Genomic DNA, 19,462 nt, shown 5'->3' with positions numbered 1-19,462 from the left:
GGTATTCTGCACAGGGGCCGGCCTTCTCGAGGGGGGAACGTGGGCGAGGGGTTGTTGTCTCTATTGGTAATTGAATCAAATGACTGAAATAAAAGCGAATGCGAAGCTCAAACACTCCATCTGTCCCTTGGACTAAACGCCGGAGAGAGCGTGAGTTTGACTCGGGGACGCCTCTCCAGGTGAAGTACTTAGCTGTCAGCCAATGACGAATAGAATTAGGAGGGGCTTAGGGATTTGGCCCAATGTAAGTCAAGGGGAAAAAAGAGTAGGGGCAGAGAAAAACCTTCGCAAATAACTGCCCAATTGGATTGGGAAGCGCCCACGCAAACCTGGGACTGGCTGCTACAACTAGCCGCGGCCTTCGGGCGGGGTGTGTTTAAAGTGGATTTCGCGCGCTGAGAACATCGAGCTCTTATTGGCCAGCGACTACCTCCCTTTGTGGGAGCTCCCTGCGTAGCGGGGGTTAGCAGTTGGGCGGGGCGACCGAGTGACGCAGTAGCCTCCCCAGCCAATCAGTGGTGGGGAAGGGAGGCCGAGGAGGAAGCGGATCCGCTGCCGCGCAGCTAAATCGCATCGAACTATCCGCTTCGTCTCCCTCCGCCGCTCTCGGGGCCTAAACGGGAGCGGCTGGGAAGGCGTCACAGGCTGGGCTGGGGCGGAAGTGGAGGCGGAGGGAGACGACGGCGGCCGCAGGGCCTTGGGTTCTCGCGAAGAGGCCCTGGTGGGCGCAAGGCAGGGGGAGGGGGAGGAGGAGGAGCCCGCGGCCCGGGTGGCGGCGGCAGCCGAGTTCCCCGTAGGGCCCCGCCTCGGAGCGGGCGGCGGTGGAGGAGGAGACTGAGGAGCAGGATGGCGGCCTCGGCCCTGTACGCCTGCACCAAGTGCACCCAGCGCTATCCCTTCGAGGAGCTCTCCCAGGGCCAGCAGCTGTGCAAGGTCCGTGGGCGCTGGGCGGCGGGCGGGCGGGGTTTCCTCGGCCGTAGCCCGAGGGAGCTGGGTTCCCGCTGCATTGCAGCCCCGCTCTCTTCGCCGGCGCCCTGAGGGTTAGGATCTCTCGCCTCCTCTCCCAGAGACCCCCTTATCCGAGATCCTGGGCATCAGCTGGGAAAGCCCCTGAGGGGAAGACAGAGTCCTGCCCTCTCGCAGGCGGCCCTGGAGGGGGCCGGGCCCCAACAGCGTTGAGGGGGTCTCAGGGGTGGGGCTGAGTGAGGCAGCCACCTGTCTATGCCGCAGAGACCCCGGGGTGGAGATGTTTTCATCTCGGTGTTCTGCCTGGTCTGTCCTCTCCTTCCACCGGGAGGCAGGGGACGGTGTTTGCACTTTCTTGCTAGGAACCTGAAGCCGCAAAGCTGATGGCATCCTTCTTCCCTGCCCAGGAAAGCGAAGCGTCTGGTTTGGGAACAGAATGCTCTATGATTTGGAGCTCCTCCCATCCCATTAAAGCCGGGATGCTGTCTGTGAGCAACGGTGCAAAATAATAAGTAGTTTCACATTTAACCAATCCTTGAAATCGGCCCTGACAGCTTAATTTATCGGTAGCGTATCCCTTACATCTAATAAAGACAAAGACACCTACGACTTCCCTAAGGAATTGTGCTGTAATTGGCCACTTATTTGATAAATCACTCAATTGTCTACACTGGGGGGCAGATTTTATTGATATGTTAGGCATTTGACTAGGTTGGGTAATACTTTTCCACCAGAGAAGTGAAATTTGGGACTTTGAGATAAGTAACTGACTAATAACATTGTCTTATTACAGGAATGTCGGATTGCGCATCCTATTGTAAAATGTACTTACTGCAGATCAGAATTTCAACAAGAGAGGTTTGTATACTGAATAGTTTTTGATTGTTAAAGACAAAGTACTGTCATAAGGAATACTTGGGGATTGTAATCCCATATTTGTATTTACACTTTTTTAATAAAATTGTTTAGTTTCTTAAATTTTAAGTCATAAACCTTTTATACATGGTAGTAGAGAGAATGTTGACAAAAAATTAACAGTTATTTTACAGATAGACTATACATGAAGAAACAAAAAATTATTGCATGGAAAATGTACAGCCTTGCTAATGAAAAGTGCAAATAGAAATAGTTGCTGTTAAGTTATTATGAAATAGCAGAGTGTTAGTGTGGACATGGACCTGAGGAAAGATCTGTAGTTAACCAACTACCTTCCAAGAGTGAACTCTAGTAACTTGTTACCAGTGGAGAACACATTTTTTTAACTGGGTGATTCCTATCAGAGCATCAGTGTGCATAGAATAGCTTAAGAGAAGGAAAAAGAATTTCTTCACAAGTAGATGTGAGCATCATAGTAGTGGAGAAGGCCCAGTGGAATGTCAGGTAGGCACTAATGTGTAATGCTGTGCATAAATAGTGGCAAATGTGAAGATTCTGGAACTAGATAGGAAACATGAGGAGTTTTTGTTTTGTTCCCTTTGTCCAAAAATACACAATAAAAATGTATGAAAACATTTAAGTTAATTAAGAGAAGTAAACTTGGATAATATACATCCCTAAAAAGAGCCTTATATTTGTACATTTAAAAAAATTTTTGGTCCATGTTAGAGTAAGTTTTGAGTACTACTAAAGCAGATAGTACATTTTGATTGTTTGCCTTAGTTCAGCATTGTGCTAGTTAGAAAGCTGCAGAAATTTCATCATCTATATACAATTTCCTTTTCAGCAAAACTAACACAATTTGTAAGAAGTGTGCTCAAAATGTGAAGCAGTTTGGCACCGTAAGTATGTCTTATATTTTCATGTCATTTTATTGCTAGTGGTCAATTAATGTTTTCACAAAAATGGGCCCTTTTGAAAAACAGATATTGCTATGTTCTTAAATATTTCAAAATACCAAAATATTTCAGGAAATAAATTTTCTGTAGAGTCTGTTGGGAAGATAACATGTAAAAAGTCATATTATGTGCATTTTATATGTATTGAATTTCAGAGTTAAATGTATGATTTTATTCTTTAAAGATTCAAACATAGCAAACAAACTCTTGGTAATAGAGAATCTACTTATTTATAAAGTTTGCATAATTATACTTTTCCCCTTCTTCAGAATCTCTTAATTTTTGTGTAGCAGCACAAATGTGGCATTTAATCACAAAGGTTGTGAAATTATCCTTTCTGAATTCTTTATATATATATATATATTACAATCATTATTGATATATTACTTTTATGATTAGCCGTATTGTTGACTTTAAGGCTTTCTAAAATTCTGGATTATCTTTTGAATATCAAAGAAAACCAAGGTATGTTATAGTTATGTTGAATATGCTTGTGCCAATTTTTTTTTTTAAGTTGAAAAGTTACATGTGGTATATATTCCTTGCATTTTCTGTCCCTGCATATGATTAAAAGTTGTTACATGTATTTTGAATAAATGATACAGTAATTAAGCTAACAAGATATTAACTTAGTAGAAGTTCATTCCCCCAAATGCTAGATACATAAAACTTTTCTATCAATATGTACCTTTATTTTCATTCATTGAAATCTTTTTCACATGTAGCTTTTGTATTGTATAACATACTATGCAAATTGTAAATATGCTTCTCATGATCTTATTTAACTATTCAGTAGAGTAACAAAAAGTTTCATGAGTTTAGAAATAAACATTAGTAAATGAATAGTAACATAATAAACATCTTTGACTATCTTAGGGCAACGTACTCGACAGAAAATTTTTTTACCTATTGGTTTCCTTAATTCCTGAAATGTCCTGTATACTGGGTGTATTTTATGCAGCAAAATTTCAATATTTTTAAATATCTCAATTAAAGAAAACATATGTCTGGTTTTCAGCCTAAGCCTTGCCAGTACTGTAACATAATTGCAGCATTTATTGGTACAAAGTGTCAGCGTTGCACAAATTCAGAAAAAAAATATGGACCACCGCAGACCTGTGAACAGTGCAAACAACAATGTGCTTTTGATCGGAAGGAGGAAGGAAGAAGAAAGGTATATTTTATTTATGTTATGACATCTTCTGGAAATTAAGTGAAACACCAAACCAGTTGAAAGTTCTTATAATCAGTAAATCACTGAGGCTCGATATATTCTTGGGTCCCAGAAAGCAGATAGTTAAACGAAAGTGCAGGATCAGGGCTTTTTCTCCTTGTTGGCGTTTCACGTTGATTCACGTTGATCGGTTGAGATTACGATGCTCTAGAATTTATTCTGTTCTGTGGCTATTCTGTGCTGTTTGGTTCTCTAGCATTTGGTGAGGGAGAATTACTGTTTTTAAATCCTTTCAGCTACTTACCCTTTTGCTGGTTACTTGAAGTTACTGGTGTGAAAAAAGTACCTGATGGCACATGCACACGTCTAACTTAAAGTTGGTCATAGGCCTTTTAACTTGGGGCTAACATTTTAAACCATTGTTTGTTTTTCTCTGTTTACAATGACTTAGAATATACATGTATGCATGTGACATTCCTCTGCTGAGGAGCATTCACCAGGCCTGTTGTCCGTCAGTTTCGGTTGATTTGGAGGATGACTGTGTCTTTGAGGGGCTCTGCCAGATCCCTCCACTGCAGTATCGGTACCTTAGTTGTGAGTCATGTCCCTCCAGTGCTTCTTGAGTGATCAAGCAGAAGATAAAAAATTTAATTTTTATAGATTTAGTCTTAATAATTTTGGAAAGAAGTCTCTTTTCCTCCTCCTTGACACACATACATACAATTGGTTCTCATTGTTTGTGGTGTTTTATAAAGTTGCTGCAAACACTGAATCAGTGAATACTGAACTGTTGCTCCTATGGGCAGTACGGGATTAGGTTCCTTCTCTGGTCATGACCTGGTAATCAGTTGATCAGTACCTAATCTTGTTTTGTGTATGTTTTCGTTAAAGACACCTTACTTGGTATATGTCGTTGATTGATTAAATTGAACTCATGCTAACAGCACTGTAGCTATGCCTGAATGAAGCTTATCTAACTCAGGTACTTTTCACATAAGGTACATCACAGCTGCCTTGCACTTAGGAACACTGTACCTCACTTTAGCACTACACTTGGGGACCATTTTAACAGTGAAATCACCAATAAAAAGCACAGATGCAAAAATGGGGTACTAAGTGGACTGTGAAAAGGACCCTTGTTTACAGTATGAGAGCTGAAAAAGGCAGTAGAGCATGACCTGTTCAATCTCAGCTGGAAACATCTGTGGTCAAGCTACACATATTTCTTGCTGCTCTGTGCATGTGGGTGAATGATCCCGAAAGTAATGCAAGTTGATTTTGAGATTTTAGCAAGTAGGTGGTGAATCTGAAAATACAAAATCTGCGAGTGAGAATCGACTCTGTCATTCAAACTCTCCTTTTTTTCTGTAAATTAACAATTTTACTGTAGTGGGAAATACTTTGTCATTTTAGTAATTACACAGTAGTTTAAGAATTCAGGCTCGTGCCTAAAGTTTCTTTCAAATATATCATCAATTTATGATTATTTTACAGAAATAAGAAAACAAAGTTTCTCTCTCCAAAGTTAAAAATGCCTCAAAACTAATGAAATCCCATATATTATCCATTCTAACTTTATGATCCTCCAAACAAGCATTTCCCCAAGTTTTAGAAAAGTGTAATTTTACAACAATCTCTGTGTGTATGTGAAATATATCAGTTGAGCAGTTTACCTGGTTTCAGTTCGAGCCAGTTTACAGATGCATTTCATCTAACGTAAATATTTTCTTTAAAAAGGTTGATGGGAAGTTATTATGCTGGCTCTGTACTTTATCATACAAGAGAGTTTTACAGAAGACAAAAGAACAAAGGAAGAGCCTGGGATCTTCACATTCGAATTCATCATCTTCATCTCTTACTGAGAAAGACCAGCATCATTCAAAACATCATCACCACCATCATCACCATCACCATCGTCACAGCAGTAGCCATCACAAGTAAGTAGTTTGGAAATCGTGTTTTCCAAAGTCCTCCCTGGCATTTTAATGCCTACATTGGCGTTTTAACTTTTTGCAGATACGAGTTCTTTACTAGTCTAGTTTCTGTTGTACATGGTAAGCTTAAGTGTCTAGGGCTGTTTCCCACTTTTTTTTTGGTGTATAAAATTACACATAATGAGTGTGTTTACCTGTTTACCACCCATATAAAGATAGGACATCTGGGGAATTACAATGTAAAATTATGATCATATAATAAAGTCAAAATATAAGTACATCAGAGTTATTACTTCATTGATTCATGTTACCAAAAGCCTCAGTTTTCTTTTTTTATTCAAATAATTGTTAGGATTTTAATGTAAAATTATTATGATTTACCTCAGTTACTGTTGTTTTAGCTAAAACCAATTTAAACCAGTAAGTAGGAAATGTATTTGGTATCTTTGGAGAACAGATTGTAACATTATCGTTTGTGACCATGGTAGAAGCATTCTAAATCTAGAAGGTTCCCCAAGTCTGAGAGGTATTCCCTTTAACTAGTGGTATCTTCCTTTTCTTAAAAAACACAGACAGGGACTCTATTTGAATATAAACAACTACAACAACTACTTGGACTTTACAGTGCCTTGGGGGGAAACGTCATACAATAGTAATACCATAACCCTTAACATTTGTAAAGGTTTTTTTTTTAAGTGTGGCTTCAGTCTCCACAGACAAATCAAGAATGTTGAAACAAATTAAACACAAAAATTAAAACAAAAAAAAAGGATATGATATGCTGATTTTCAGAAGAATTCAGTGTCTTTTTTCCCAAATTTCTCTGAGTCCTTTTAAGTTCTAGATACTTAAAACATAATTTTATTTACAGAACACTGATGCCTGCCATAGTTAGGAACACATGGTGATATTTGTGGAGTGTAACATAGTTCTGTCTAATTAACAGCACTTGGTTCTAAATTATAGGCGAGCACACGTTACACTAGGTGATGGCGGTTTACTGAGGCACGGATGTTGTTTGCTTCTCTAGCAGTTTGTCCACTTGCCTCACTGCGCGACTGTAGTGATTTCTAGTTGTAACAGTGGTAGACTGCATAATGACTTCTGGTCTGGCTGTTGTGAAGAAATCTTGTGATCTGTATATCAGAGTATCCCAAGGAGCAGGGGAACGTAAATCTTCCTTGTTTTTGCTTCTTGTTTTAAGAAAAAATTGGAAAAAAATAACTAACACAATGGTAACTGTCAGACCTGAGACTCAGCTGAAATGCCTCTTTCCCTTGTCGTTTACAGATCAATCTGTTTTAGCGTGATGTGAAAGGATGCACTCAGATTATAAAGATCAGATTTTGTGACAGTAACTTAATCTTTTGAAAGAAGAACAGGTTTCAAAAGTAAAGGGAAAGAAGACTGACTTTTTGTTTTCCTTTTGATTATTTAAGAAATGCAAATACTATTTTGTATTAGATGAGTAGGCAGCCAGTTTGTGGAGTCCTATCTTGAGTTCAGTAGATAAGGATGAGTATGAGGAGCTTATGTGTTGTGATACGTAGTGATGGGGGGTGGAGGGAGGAGGAAACTCAGGTCAGTATGGATCCAGGAATAGCCCACCTCAGAAAGCTAAGATGAGATTCCAGGTGCTTCTGTTAAGATATCATCAATGCGATTGTTCTCACTTTGAGATCTGGATACTGCTATTAATTCATGTGTGACTATATGGCTTCCTGATGCCTTTAGTGAAATTTGTAAAAGAAACAGAACGGCAACTGAATTCCTCAGTAGGGTTGTCGTTCATTGCCAGGTGGAAAGAATAACTCAGGTTGACAGGATTACAGCTGCCGTTTCCCCAACTTGTTATTTATTTATAGCTGATTCTTAAGAACATAGTTCTGTTTCTTACTTTTGCTTTAGAAGTTTCTACAGCTTAAACAATAGTTAATTTTATACACACACACGTGAACATGTACATATTTCTATTGTGTGTATGCTAGCACAGTACTAAATGTTTTTACATATATAACTTATTTAATCCTTACGTTCTCTATAAGGTATGCATTATACCCATTTTACAGGTGAGGGAACTGAGGCTCAGGGATTTTTAAGTAACTTGCAAAAGGTCACACAGCCCAGGTCTTCTAACATCTCTTATATTGTGTATACAGTGGACCTTGAACAACAACAGGTTTGAACTACATAGGTACACTCATATACTGAGAATTTTTTTTTTTTTTTTTTTTTTTTTTACATACCATAGTTCTACATGACCTGCAGTTGTTCGAATCTGTGGGTGTGGCCCCGCCTATGTGGAGGGCCGACTATAAAGTTATGTGCAGATTTTCGACCGTGCAGAGGATCCGCATCCCTAACCCCCATGCTGTTCAAGGCTCAGCAGTATACATGGTGTCTGGTACATAGGAGATGCTCTGTACGTGTTGAATGAATAGACTAGGGGTTAGTGAAGGACTGGCTAACATGAAAGTACCAGAGAAAAGTATACACAATTCACAGTGAATTATAAAGTAGTTATTAATATTGTGACATAATGGAAAAGATGTAGTATTATAGTGTTAATTATAACTAAAAATAAAAGTAGTTGTTACTCTGAAATTTCCCAGTATTTTCAGCATGTCTTCTCCAGAGTACAGCCTAACGAAAGACTAGAGACTTTGGAGAGGATTCTTAGGAAAAGTAGGAAAGAAAGACATTCAGGTATTTCCTGGTTGAACTTGACACACTATTCTGAGCAACTTGAGTTACTCCAAAGGAATCTCCACACAGGATTATTAGGAAGGCCTTAACTTTAAAGACAAAACATCTTCTGTCTGAATAGTAAGGGCAATCCAAGTAAGATGATTTTCAGACTGTGTAATTGTAGAACCCTGTTTTATAAAACCTGGTAGTTTTCATGCTCATATACTCTAGCCCTTAGTATGATAATCAATTGAATTATGAAAGTCCTGATTAGAAAGAAAATTGTCCCTGTCATTGTACCTTTCTTAAAAAACTTAAGATGGCTAGTAGTCATTTGATTAGAATTTTGGAATCTAATCTTACTGGGATATGATTTATTCAGTATCTATTAGCTTTAGTCTGAAAACGTAGTTGAACATGTCTTTCTCTGAACAAAAGATTATAAACATATATCATTTGATTCCATTGGGAAGAACGCTGTTAACATGTTGATGTATTAAATAAATGTTATGTGATGATGTCATTTGTGTATTTTTCAGAATCAGCAATCTGAGTCCAGAACAAGAGCAGGGACTATGGAAACAGAGGTAAATATGTTAGCGTATTTTCTGAAGTATTTTTAAAAATGTGACATACCTTTAACTTTGTTACTTAGGCTTTAGAATGAAATTGATGTTCAATAATCTTTTAGGGGAAGAAGAATAACTTTTCATTTGATGCCTCTACCCTTTTTACTCTAATTATTTTTGTTAATGTTTGGTTTCAGCCATAAATCCTCTGCAGCAATTCAGAATGAAACTCCAAAGAAAAAGCCCAAATTGGAATCTAAGCCATCTAATGGAGATAGGTAAAAATGAATTCCTTTAGTGCTGTGGAAATTCAACTTAGTTGAACGGTTATGGCTGATTGCTGGTTATTACTAGGTGAAAGAAGAGAAACATGTATCTTCTGCATTGACTTCTTTGAGTCACCTAGAAAAGTAAACATAATCAGTTAAAATTTTGAACTTAATTTTGGCAATAAGAAAGTGGCACTGAATTATGCTGTTCTATTGGGGCATAAATTTGGGTTTTGAAAAAAATCTGAATAGAGAACATTCTCTTTATCTTAATTATTCTTCAGTGAAACACAAATCTAATTGTGATATTTGAACTTGACCTGCTTGGAAAATGTTTTTAGATTTAAAGTATTATGAGAGTGACTTTGTTTTAGTTCATTAGCCAAAAGTTTGCTGATGTTACTGTACAAATTGGCTGCCTATTGCTTTACACTAGAAGTATTGACCCCCTAAAAGCTAATACTGAATTATATTTCTGCAGGTGTATGTAATGTGTGCCATTAGTAAGGTAATTTGCCAGTTGCATCCATTTCTGTCAGGTACATATTTTTTTGCATTAGCCTTAAGGATGTTTGTGGAATTGTCTAATTTATGCAATTTGAACACCTGCTAATTTTCCTTCTACTTCACTTAACTGTGTTCTACTTTTTTCTTTTTAGTAGCTCTATAAATCAGTCAGCAGATAGTGGGGGAACAGACAATTTTGTCCTTATAAGTCAACTGAAAGAAGAAGTGATGTCGCTTAAACGTCTCTTACAGCAGAGAGACCAGACCATTTTAGAAAAAGATAAAAAGGTAGGTACATGGTTCACTGAGCCTGGTAAGATTTGCATCTTGACTCGTGCTTGATAGTTGCAAATTTTGTGAGGCTTTGGTTAATAACTTGGTAACGTGTGTTGTGCATGATTCTTACAAGACATAGAAACCCAAATTGGAACCTAAGCCATCTAATTCATAGAATGGTCTTTCAGAATTTTAGTTCTGAGAATTAATTGAGAGCTAATGAGATTTCTAATAATTTCTGAACGTTAGTTTTCAGTAAGCCTGTAATCTAAAAATAGGTCTAATGTCTCAATTTGGAAATGAGATGTAAATGGAGTATTATGTCAGTTCTTTTGATAAAAGAAAGTAGTTGAATAAAGTCTTTGATATACCAATTATGTATTTATTTCAATCGAGATCAAATAACTGACGAAAAGTCATGCTATGGGAGTTTCCTGTGTGGTACTGATGAGCAGCAGGTGTCTAAGATAGGAAGTTAAGTGTACTTATTGGGACTTTATCACTTAGATCAAGAGGAATATCAGATATGTTGTCTGTTTAGTGAAAAGTTCTAACACGTTCTTTGTGCACTTGAGCAGAATTTTACCTCTTTGGGCCTCAATTTTCTCATTTTAAAAATGAGACTATTAACACCATCTCATGGGATGATGGTTGTGATTAAACGAACATGTAGAGTGCTTGTTACGGCTCCGGCATGCAGATGTGCTCATGGCTGCTGTCACTGATGTTTGCTTATCGTGGAGGGTAGAACCTACTTCTGTACTTGTTTCATGGTTCTCGACTATCTGAGGTGACCTATTTCAGTCATCTTACTGCAATAGGAAAACATTAAAAATACAGCTTTTAAAATTATGAACAAGACAGGATTATAGATATGCAGCATATAGATATTGCTGAGTATCCACAGCAGCGCTTGGGTCTGAGTTGGCTTTTACCTCTGGCGTTCAGCAGCTTTATGTTACATTTCCCCACACCTTGGACTGGCATAGGGTAGTTACGAATGGCTTATTTTTTATGGTTCTTTTTGATTAACAACAGAACTTTTTAAACTAGTTTTTATGGAGGTTTGTTTTATGCACAAAATTTTAGAGACATTTCTATTGCACAGAGACAGGTGTATGTGTATTAACCTAGATAAAAGTTGAAGAAAATGGTAAGTTTATTATAAAATATCAGTGATTCCAAAACCAAGTAGGAATGAATTATGGAATTTTGGCTTTTTTTAGATCTTTTCCTTTTCTGTCATGGCTATTCTGTGTTACTGTAGTTAGTTGAAAGTTTTCTGTTTTTGTTAGTTCCTTTTTTCTCTAACAAACACCAATAGGGCTGGAAATTAACAGTATTATAAGAGAAGTAATTGTAAGCCTAAAACAGGTACATATTTACAACTTTTTCTTATAATGTAAATATGAGACAACAAAGTTAGTTTCTTGACTTTATTTCACTTTATTCAGTGACTTCCAGAGCCAGCCATGTACTAGATAATGAGGTTAAAAAGATGAATAAGTAAATAAGACATGATCCTTGTCTTCCATAAATTCATAATCTGGAGGCACCTCACAGTGTAGTGATGAGAGTATCTTAGCTGATCTGTTGTGAACTGGCATTTCAGAACAGGAATTCCTTTGTGATACTGAAAGCAGAATTCAGTTATTCTTTGAATTTGACAAAAGCAAAGGCTTTCATTCAGAAAATCCGAGAATAAGACACCATGACTTCCTTTCTCTGCTGTGCCTCTTTGTTTACTAGCTACTGGGTGATTGCAGAAAAGAATATGCAAACTTTTGAAGCTCACATAATGAAAACCATTTAAAAATAACCAGAAGCTTGCTTCTGCATGGCTCTGATAATGAAATGGTATATCAGCTTGTTTTTTAATGGGAAGTTATAAGATTTTGTATTTTTATATATGTCATTTATATATATTTAGGGAAAAATTGTTACGTAGCTGTCACTGCTTCTTCAAACCACTTACGTTTCTCTTACGTTTATCTAATTTAGCCAAAAATTTTTAAAGTAACTCCCTTTCCTTTCTCATTCCATGTTAGTGTATTTCTGTGCTTTGGTCTCCATTTTTACCTCAAATCTTAGGTGGTATTGGATAATTCTGGCTGTAAATTTAAAAATAAAAGCAATATATAGCTCTTGGTTGATAAAACTGTTCCTCTGTGTACTTGCCCAATGTGAAACCTTTTTTCTTTTATCATTGGAAAAATTATTTTAATCTGAAACCAGTTTTAATGTTTACTTTGTTTGTATATAATGTGAAGTATGTTTTAATTGAAGCATTTTCCAAGGTATTAACCATTAAGCTTTCCTGTTGGCATACCCCAGTTGTCAAAGTGTGTCCAGTGAAGCTGCCTTTAAAAAGAAACAAAAAAGGCAGCTTCTCAAAAGTTTTACTGATGGCTCAATATTTTTCTTAACATTAAAATTTTATTAATGTTAAAGTAAAGTAATAAATTAGATAGGGTTCATCATTTCACCAAACACAGATTCTAGATAAGTTACAAAACTGAGGAAACTGCTGTTAACATACTTAACTTTAATAATGAATCTTGAGTTTATTTTGAAGAATATTTAAAATGGTGTGTGTGTGTGTGTACACATATCCACATGTATGTATTTTTTAAATCTTTCAGTTAACTGAATTAAAGGCAGACTTTCAGTACCAGGAGTCAAACTTGAGAACAAAGATGAACAGTATGGAAAAAGCTCACAAAGAAACTGTGGAACAACTTCAGGTAAGAGGGTTATTTATGCAGACTGTTAGGCAGAGAGTGCTAAACTTGGTTAACGATATCCGTTCTCTTAGACTGGTATTGGTATCCCTATTTTATGAATATTTAGTGTATTTTCAGTTTTGATTTTGACTTTATAAGTTCCTAATCCTGTTCCCATTAAAAGTTACTCCTTGAAATTACTTGATAGAGGATTCAGTAGATTAATTTTGAAAACTTTTGCCTAAAATTCAAATGGAGTTTTCAGAATATCACTGAAGTAGGTTCAGTTAATCATCAGGTGAAAAGGGAAGAATTAAAGATCAGACTCATGAAACTAAGGTGGAAATAAGGTCTTTAGTACATTGTACAGTTAGTTAGTCTTCCTGTTTCCTCCCAGACAGTGGGAGGACAGGTGGGGGCACAAAACCAGTTTTCAGGGACTTTAAATGGAGAAAATTCATGCTGCATGCAGTGATGCAAAGCCAAAGAGTAAGCTTTAACCTTTGTACTGTGACTTTCAAAGTGCCCGATAGGATTCTGCTGTCTCCACAGGAGGGAGCTTCCAGGGACCTAGGCCAGCCTCGGAGTATACGGCGTATACTCAGTAGGGTTTCAGTGAATAGAGCAACTGAATGGTGATGCCAGGAGTCACCACAGTGACAAAGAGGGTGGTTCCTGAGGGTGGAGAGATGGAGAACATCTAACAGAGATACCGCTTACTCCTTATTGAAGCCTTTTCTCAGCTAGGTTTCATAAATTTAGAAGTCAGACCATACTAAGTTAATTACATGTTCTGTTGATTTATACATTCTGACATTTGTAGAATTAATCTTTGGGTAACAGGGTTTTTAAAGTTCAAAAATTTTAAGTCTAAAAGCATACAAGATGGCAGCACACAGACTTTAGGCTCTTGATGGGAGAGCACAGCTTGGAAGGAAGGAATTAATACTGCCCTGTTTTGTTTGTTTGTTTTTTAAACATTGTACCACCAGCGGGTATTTACTATTCCTTTTGGTTTTTTGTTCTTCATTCTTTGAAAGTAGCTCAAATTGAGTAAGATTTTAGTGTGGATTTAGGAACCTGTTGAAATTCGAGGTAGAGGTTGCCTAGTCTTAATGCTAATCTTACTGTTAACAAAGAATTTTGAAGAGGAAGCTTTTGTAGAACAGAGTAGGTATTCAGATAATTTGCTGAATGAGTGGCAATTTATGGAACTGCTCGTCTGCCCTCTGTTCTGAGAGATCGCCCATTTTATATATTAGACTTCTTATGCATTATTATTGCTCATTAGTTTTATTGTGTTTTATTCATTCAGTTATTAATGCTGAATGATTACTGGAAACAAAATCTTCTGCATGGTCATCCCTAGTTTAATGTGATGAAGCCGAAGCATGAGTAAATCCAGAATGACATAACAAAAACTGTGAACGGTACTGAAATATGATCAAACTTAGTACTCCTCGCTGTTCAGGAGAGGAATTCGTTGTTTTATTTTGTAGTTGTGAGCACAGGGGAACCTCTCTTTGACATCTGAGCCTGATTGGTGCCCTAAGCCTATCTTAAGCCTCTTGGTTCATAGCTGCAGTGTCATATTATACAATAATAACTAATAATTATATAGAAGGACACATTTTTCTTCTTTTTAGAAGTATACATACCTAATTTTACGTAGGCTGTCCTTATTTGCTCCTGACAGTCATACTCTGTTGTGGTGTCCTCATTTTACAGATGAAACTGTGCTCACATAGTCAGTCAGAAGTGACATAGAAACCTACATCTTCTGACTCGGATTTAACTGTACTTTCTTCTGTTCTGCACTGGCTCCCACCTCAGGTTACTCAGGTTTTCTCCTTGATCTTTGTTGTCAGACCACTTCCCTGTATCATTTGTGTTACTGCTGGTGACATTCTGTCACGGTTATGTATCCTCTTTTAACCCCACTTCCTTTAGCAACCAAGTACTAGTAAGGTTCTCTGCCTAAGTGAATGAACATAGTGGACAGTTTTTCTTTTTGTGGTAAGAAACTGAACCCTGAAGCAGAAAATTTACCTTGTTCTAATAGCTCTCAAAACATTTTAAACTACCAAACATGGAAAATAAGCACTGAGCATCACAAGAAAAAAACTGTCCAAAATATATATATGTATTTATCTCCAAACCCTAAAACCTAACCAACCAAACAAAAACTATCTAAAATATCAAGACTATCAAATAAAAAATGTACCTTCACTTAGAAGACAAGTTGATGAAAGGAGAAAGGGGACTAACACTCGAGCACCTGCTACCTACCAGCCACGGGGGGGCTCAGTATTTTGTGTGTTCGGCTAGTTCTTCTAGTTCCTGTCGAGGTAGATGGAGTTTCTGTTTTCTATACAAGAAAATAAGACTCCAGATTGCTAGCAGATAAGTAGCAGAGCCGGGATTGAAAGCAGGATCTGTGTGATTCTTTATCTACATATTCTTTCCTAATTTAGGACAGCATTTCTAAACATTTTTAACTTAACTTACGCTTAAGAGTTCTTAAATAATTGATTTTTGCATGGTGCATAATAAAGAAGTAACATTAGGATAAAAGTGTTTAATATGTATATATTAAATACTACATAAACTACAAAGTATGTATTTTAAATGTACTAAGAATAAGACAGATTTGGACTTACTTCCATTTAATAACTGATGCACTGTTTATTTTTCTTAAAGGCCTTTTTACATAATTTATCAGCAAATAAACTTATTAGTGACGTGATTAGGAGACTGAATATATAAGTGCAGATTGAAAATTAGCTGCTAAAGAATTAAAAGGAAAAGCATCTTTCAATACCTGAGGTTTGAGTTCTTGTATTTCATACTTTAAATTTGAAAATTATAAACTCACTGATTTTTTAAAACATTTCTTAATGATGAGAGAGAAACAATAATTTGAAAATTCATTTTGAATGATTTGGTATGCCATTATAAATGCTTTTCTATAAATACAACTGACAGATCTGACAGATCTCTTGAGGCAAATTTGTAGGCATTGCCCTTGTTTTAAGCCCTTCATTAATTTGTATTTTAAAGTTTCTGTTTAAGATTCCTTTTTTTAGCCAGTGAATCTATTATAGTTATAAATTAAATAATACGTAGCTAACAATAAAAAGAAAACAACTTGGAACTACCACGTTGACTAGCATTGGTCAGCTGAGTGGTGTATCAGTTGATCACATGTGTGCGCACTTGACTTCTGCTAACTGCCAGGCATTCTTGGTGATTTGTCCTGTGAGTTTCTCACAGTTTAGTTTTAAAGGGAAAATAAAAATCCTTTAAAATTCTTGATGGTTTTCTAAATTTGAAATTGAACTGGAAACTCTTTAATTACCACCTTAATTATTTAATAACATTGAATAGAGAAATGCTGTTAATCATGCAGTTGAGCATAGAAAATGATTTGACTTGCAAATATAAGAGATCTCTAAGAGTAGGTGCATTTTGGAGGTCATAGGTATTAGGGAGAGTTTGATTGGAGAAAGGGTGGGAGAGTGGAGGTACAAAGCTTGGAAAAGATTAATATTTCATGACACTGCTTTAAGATGGTATAGAGACAAGGCAAAATGTTATCTTGCCATACAAAGGCTAAAATTAGACTAGAAGATGAAGCACTGAGGTTAAAAGATGTCTGGATAGTGAAGAAATCTTGAGACCTGTGGAGGAAATTGGTTTTCAAACATAAACCAGAGATATCTTTTGAAATTTTGTTATTTTTATGGCGGTGCTCAGATTCCAAACTGTTGCCAACATTCTCTCTATTTTGGCTCAGAAACTCCAAAAGCGTTTGCACATGAATGTATTTGTATATAGGAGAGTTCTTTATTATCTACGTTTGAATAGTTAAGAGATTACATAGGGAGACAGACACAGTCACAATATGAAAACGTTCACCAAGGGCCTGCCCGCATTTATACCTTCCTCCTCGCTAAACACTGGTAGCTGTCATAGCACATTGAGGACACTGCCTTGAGGACAGCATCTTTGTCAATGGATGGAGCATTTGAATGACGTGCAAACTCAGTTCAGATTGATGGCAAAGTGACATCTTGAATCTTTGAAAAAAAAATTTCAGCCTTTTGTGAAACTGAAAAGAGCGATGATGTGTAACTGCTGTGTAAATTACATCACAGCGAGTACCAAATAACTGTGTGACAATTAAAGGAACAAAAGACCTGAAAGGGTGGTTCTGACGGGTGCTTCAAAAACAAAAAAATTTATTTGAGTATCATTAAGTTCAGAGAGTAGTCATTTGGCAAAGTGATAAAGTCTGAATATTTTTGCAAAAGGAAAATATATACGCTTATTCTATAATTAGGTAAACATCAAAACAAAATAGTCTGGAAATAATCCTCTCAAGTCATCATGAGTTACTTAGCTTATTAATTATAAAATAATACAGAGTTTCTGTTTCATGTTTTTAGGATAAAGACTAAAATTTTTTTCTCTGTTTGAAATTTTGACCCTCTTTTAAGTGGATTTAGTTTAAGTTGCCTTTGGAACAAATTGTATCTTTGGACAACAATTTACATTAATATTGATATTTACAAAGGGGGCCGATACACCACCAGTCTAGACTTTTCCTTCTGCATATCCAACATTAAAGAGACGAACCTCAATATATCAACTCTTTCATTTATTCTGTTAGTGTTTCAGTGAAATCTTTTTAGTAGTATTTTTCAGCATGACGTAATATTTCAACCGTTTTTAATTGTAAATGTTTTTGTCTCCCACAGGCCAAAAACAGAGAACTACTCAAACAGGTTGCAGCCTTGTCAAAGGGTAAAAAGTTTGACAAAAGTGGAAGCATATTAACATCCCCTTGAGAAAGTAGTTGTTCATTAGTGTTTTTGCTGAAAATGTAAAATTTGAAAAAAAAAATTCTGTGAAGCTCTTAAATTCTGTGTAGTGGGAAAATATTTTTGCACACCATGTCAGTTGGTGTGTTTCCTCTTCACTTTTGTAACTGATAATACAGCATTTTTTAAGTTGTAAAACATTCAAATGGAACTTCAACTGGTTTGAAGTAACTTTTTAATTATTTGATATCCAAGAACTTTTTTGCCAGCAATAGTATTAAAGGGTCGTAAAGGAGCACGTGAGTAGTGCGCTTTACAAAATGCAACATGCAATAACGGGGGCGGTGTGGCCGTAAGAAGTCAGCGGAGCGGGGTGTTTGTTTTTTTTGTTTTACACTACGCTAATTTCAGATGAACAGTTTTCAATTTAGAAATACAGAAACTTTTCAACAAAAATTGCGAACACTGGTTTTTTGGTAATTGTGTTTATACTTTTCATCAACATCAATTTAGGAGGGAATCATGGTGCTTTTATTAAATGGACTTCAGAATATATGTAAATATGTTTTTACAAGTTACATCATTAACATCTCTTAGTAAACTAGTATTTTCATTATTGGCATAGGAATTCATGTTTATTGTACAGTATCCAAGGTAAAATGTGTTTTGTTTTGTAAAAACTACTGTAGATTTTTACTTACAAGTGCCTTTTTGCCACCTAATGTTTTTATTTATAGGAATGCTGATCTTTTTGTACATACAGTTGTTTTAAAATCATGTTTAATAAATGTTTGTATATAACTGCATATGTACAGAAGCCTATTTCAAAAGGAAATCAAAGTTGCTAGTAAAACGTTTGAGGTTGCATTGAGAACGGTTAATGCATATAGACTTTAGATGATTTTGTGGTTGGTTTCTGTGTGATACGGGAAGCTGTTGGTCATTGAATTCATTGAGTTATGTCAAAATACTTCCCCAAAGATTTCATATTAAATCACTTCTGATAGAGTAACTTTATTTTTTATGTCATATGGCTTCATGTTCATATTTTGTGGGTTACATGTTTTACTTTATTTTTCTTTTATTAAAATTCTAAAAAAATTAATAGTTTTTCTGCAGTGGTCCATATATCTGCTTTCCCTATAGTATATGGTTATCTAAGTTAATATTTATGTACACCATACTTAATTTGTAAGTTTAAAGCAAATCTGGAAAAGTTAAATATCTTTTAAATCAATCTGTGATTATCTTTTAATAAATTGGAATCTACTGTAAGATTCAGGCACTATTTATAAGAAAATTATATCAGAGTCTTTAAAATTGTCTATAAAAGGTAAAGGTAGGATGGGGATAGATTAGGAGAAGTTATTGACTAATTATATTCTGATCCAGTGGTTTTAGCCTGTAGTCTAGAATTGATCTCCTACTTAATAAATGCCAGTTCAGACTTTCAGTTCAGTGTTAAAGCAGCAGGCATTGCTGGATGTACTCTGTAGAGTAGGTTAGCTCCTTCTCTTAGGAGTTTATGGACAAGGATAAATTTGTTTCAAGTAAACTGTTAATAAGTTTATCACATTTGAAGATACGTGTTTAAACAAGCATGGATTGTGAATAGCCTATCAAAGACTCTCCTCAGAACACAGGGTAACGGTAATGTTTTTAATATGATTCGTGTTTCAGTAGGTTATCCCTATAGTG

General features: G+C 36.3%; 1 protein-coding gene across 4 annotated transcripts; it reads left to right on the top strand.

Annotated features, from left to right (window-relative positions):
• The first annotated feature begins 510 nt into the window (after positions 1-510).
• FAM76B (family with sequence similarity 76 member B) lies at positions 511-18,869 on the top strand. Of its 4 annotated transcripts, none has more exons than XM_045509011.2 (10): positions 511-933; positions 1,760-1,824; positions 2,690-2,744; positions 3,820-3,975; positions 5,713-5,912; positions 9,137-9,184; positions 9,364-9,444; positions 10,098-10,230; positions 12,861-12,962; positions 17,702-18,869. In XM_045509011.2, the coding sequence occupies exons 1-10, from the start codon at positions 847-849 to the stop codon at positions 17,789-17,791; spliced, it is 1,017 nt and encodes a 338-aa protein (XP_045364967.1). In that variant the 5' UTR covers positions 511-846; the 3' UTR covers positions 17,792-18,869. The 4 variants fall into 4 exon arrangements, with proteins under 4 accessions (XP_045364967.1, XP_010971638.1, XP_074229015.1 ...); XM_010973336.3 differs by having other exon boundaries at positions 10,095-10,230; XM_074372914.1 differs by having other exon boundaries at positions 511-1,454.
• The last annotated feature ends 593 nt before the right edge of the window (positions 18,870-19,462 follow it).

This window comes from Camelus bactrianus, chromosome 10 (assembly GCF_048773025.1).
Source record: "Camelus bactrianus isolate YW-2024 breed Bactrian camel chromosome 10, ASM4877302v1, whole genome shotgun sequence".
Lineage (NCBI taxonomy): Eukaryota > Metazoa > Chordata > Mammalia > Artiodactyla > Camelidae > Camelus > Camelus bactrianus.
This window is presented reverse-complemented; position numbering and strand designations above follow the sequence as displayed.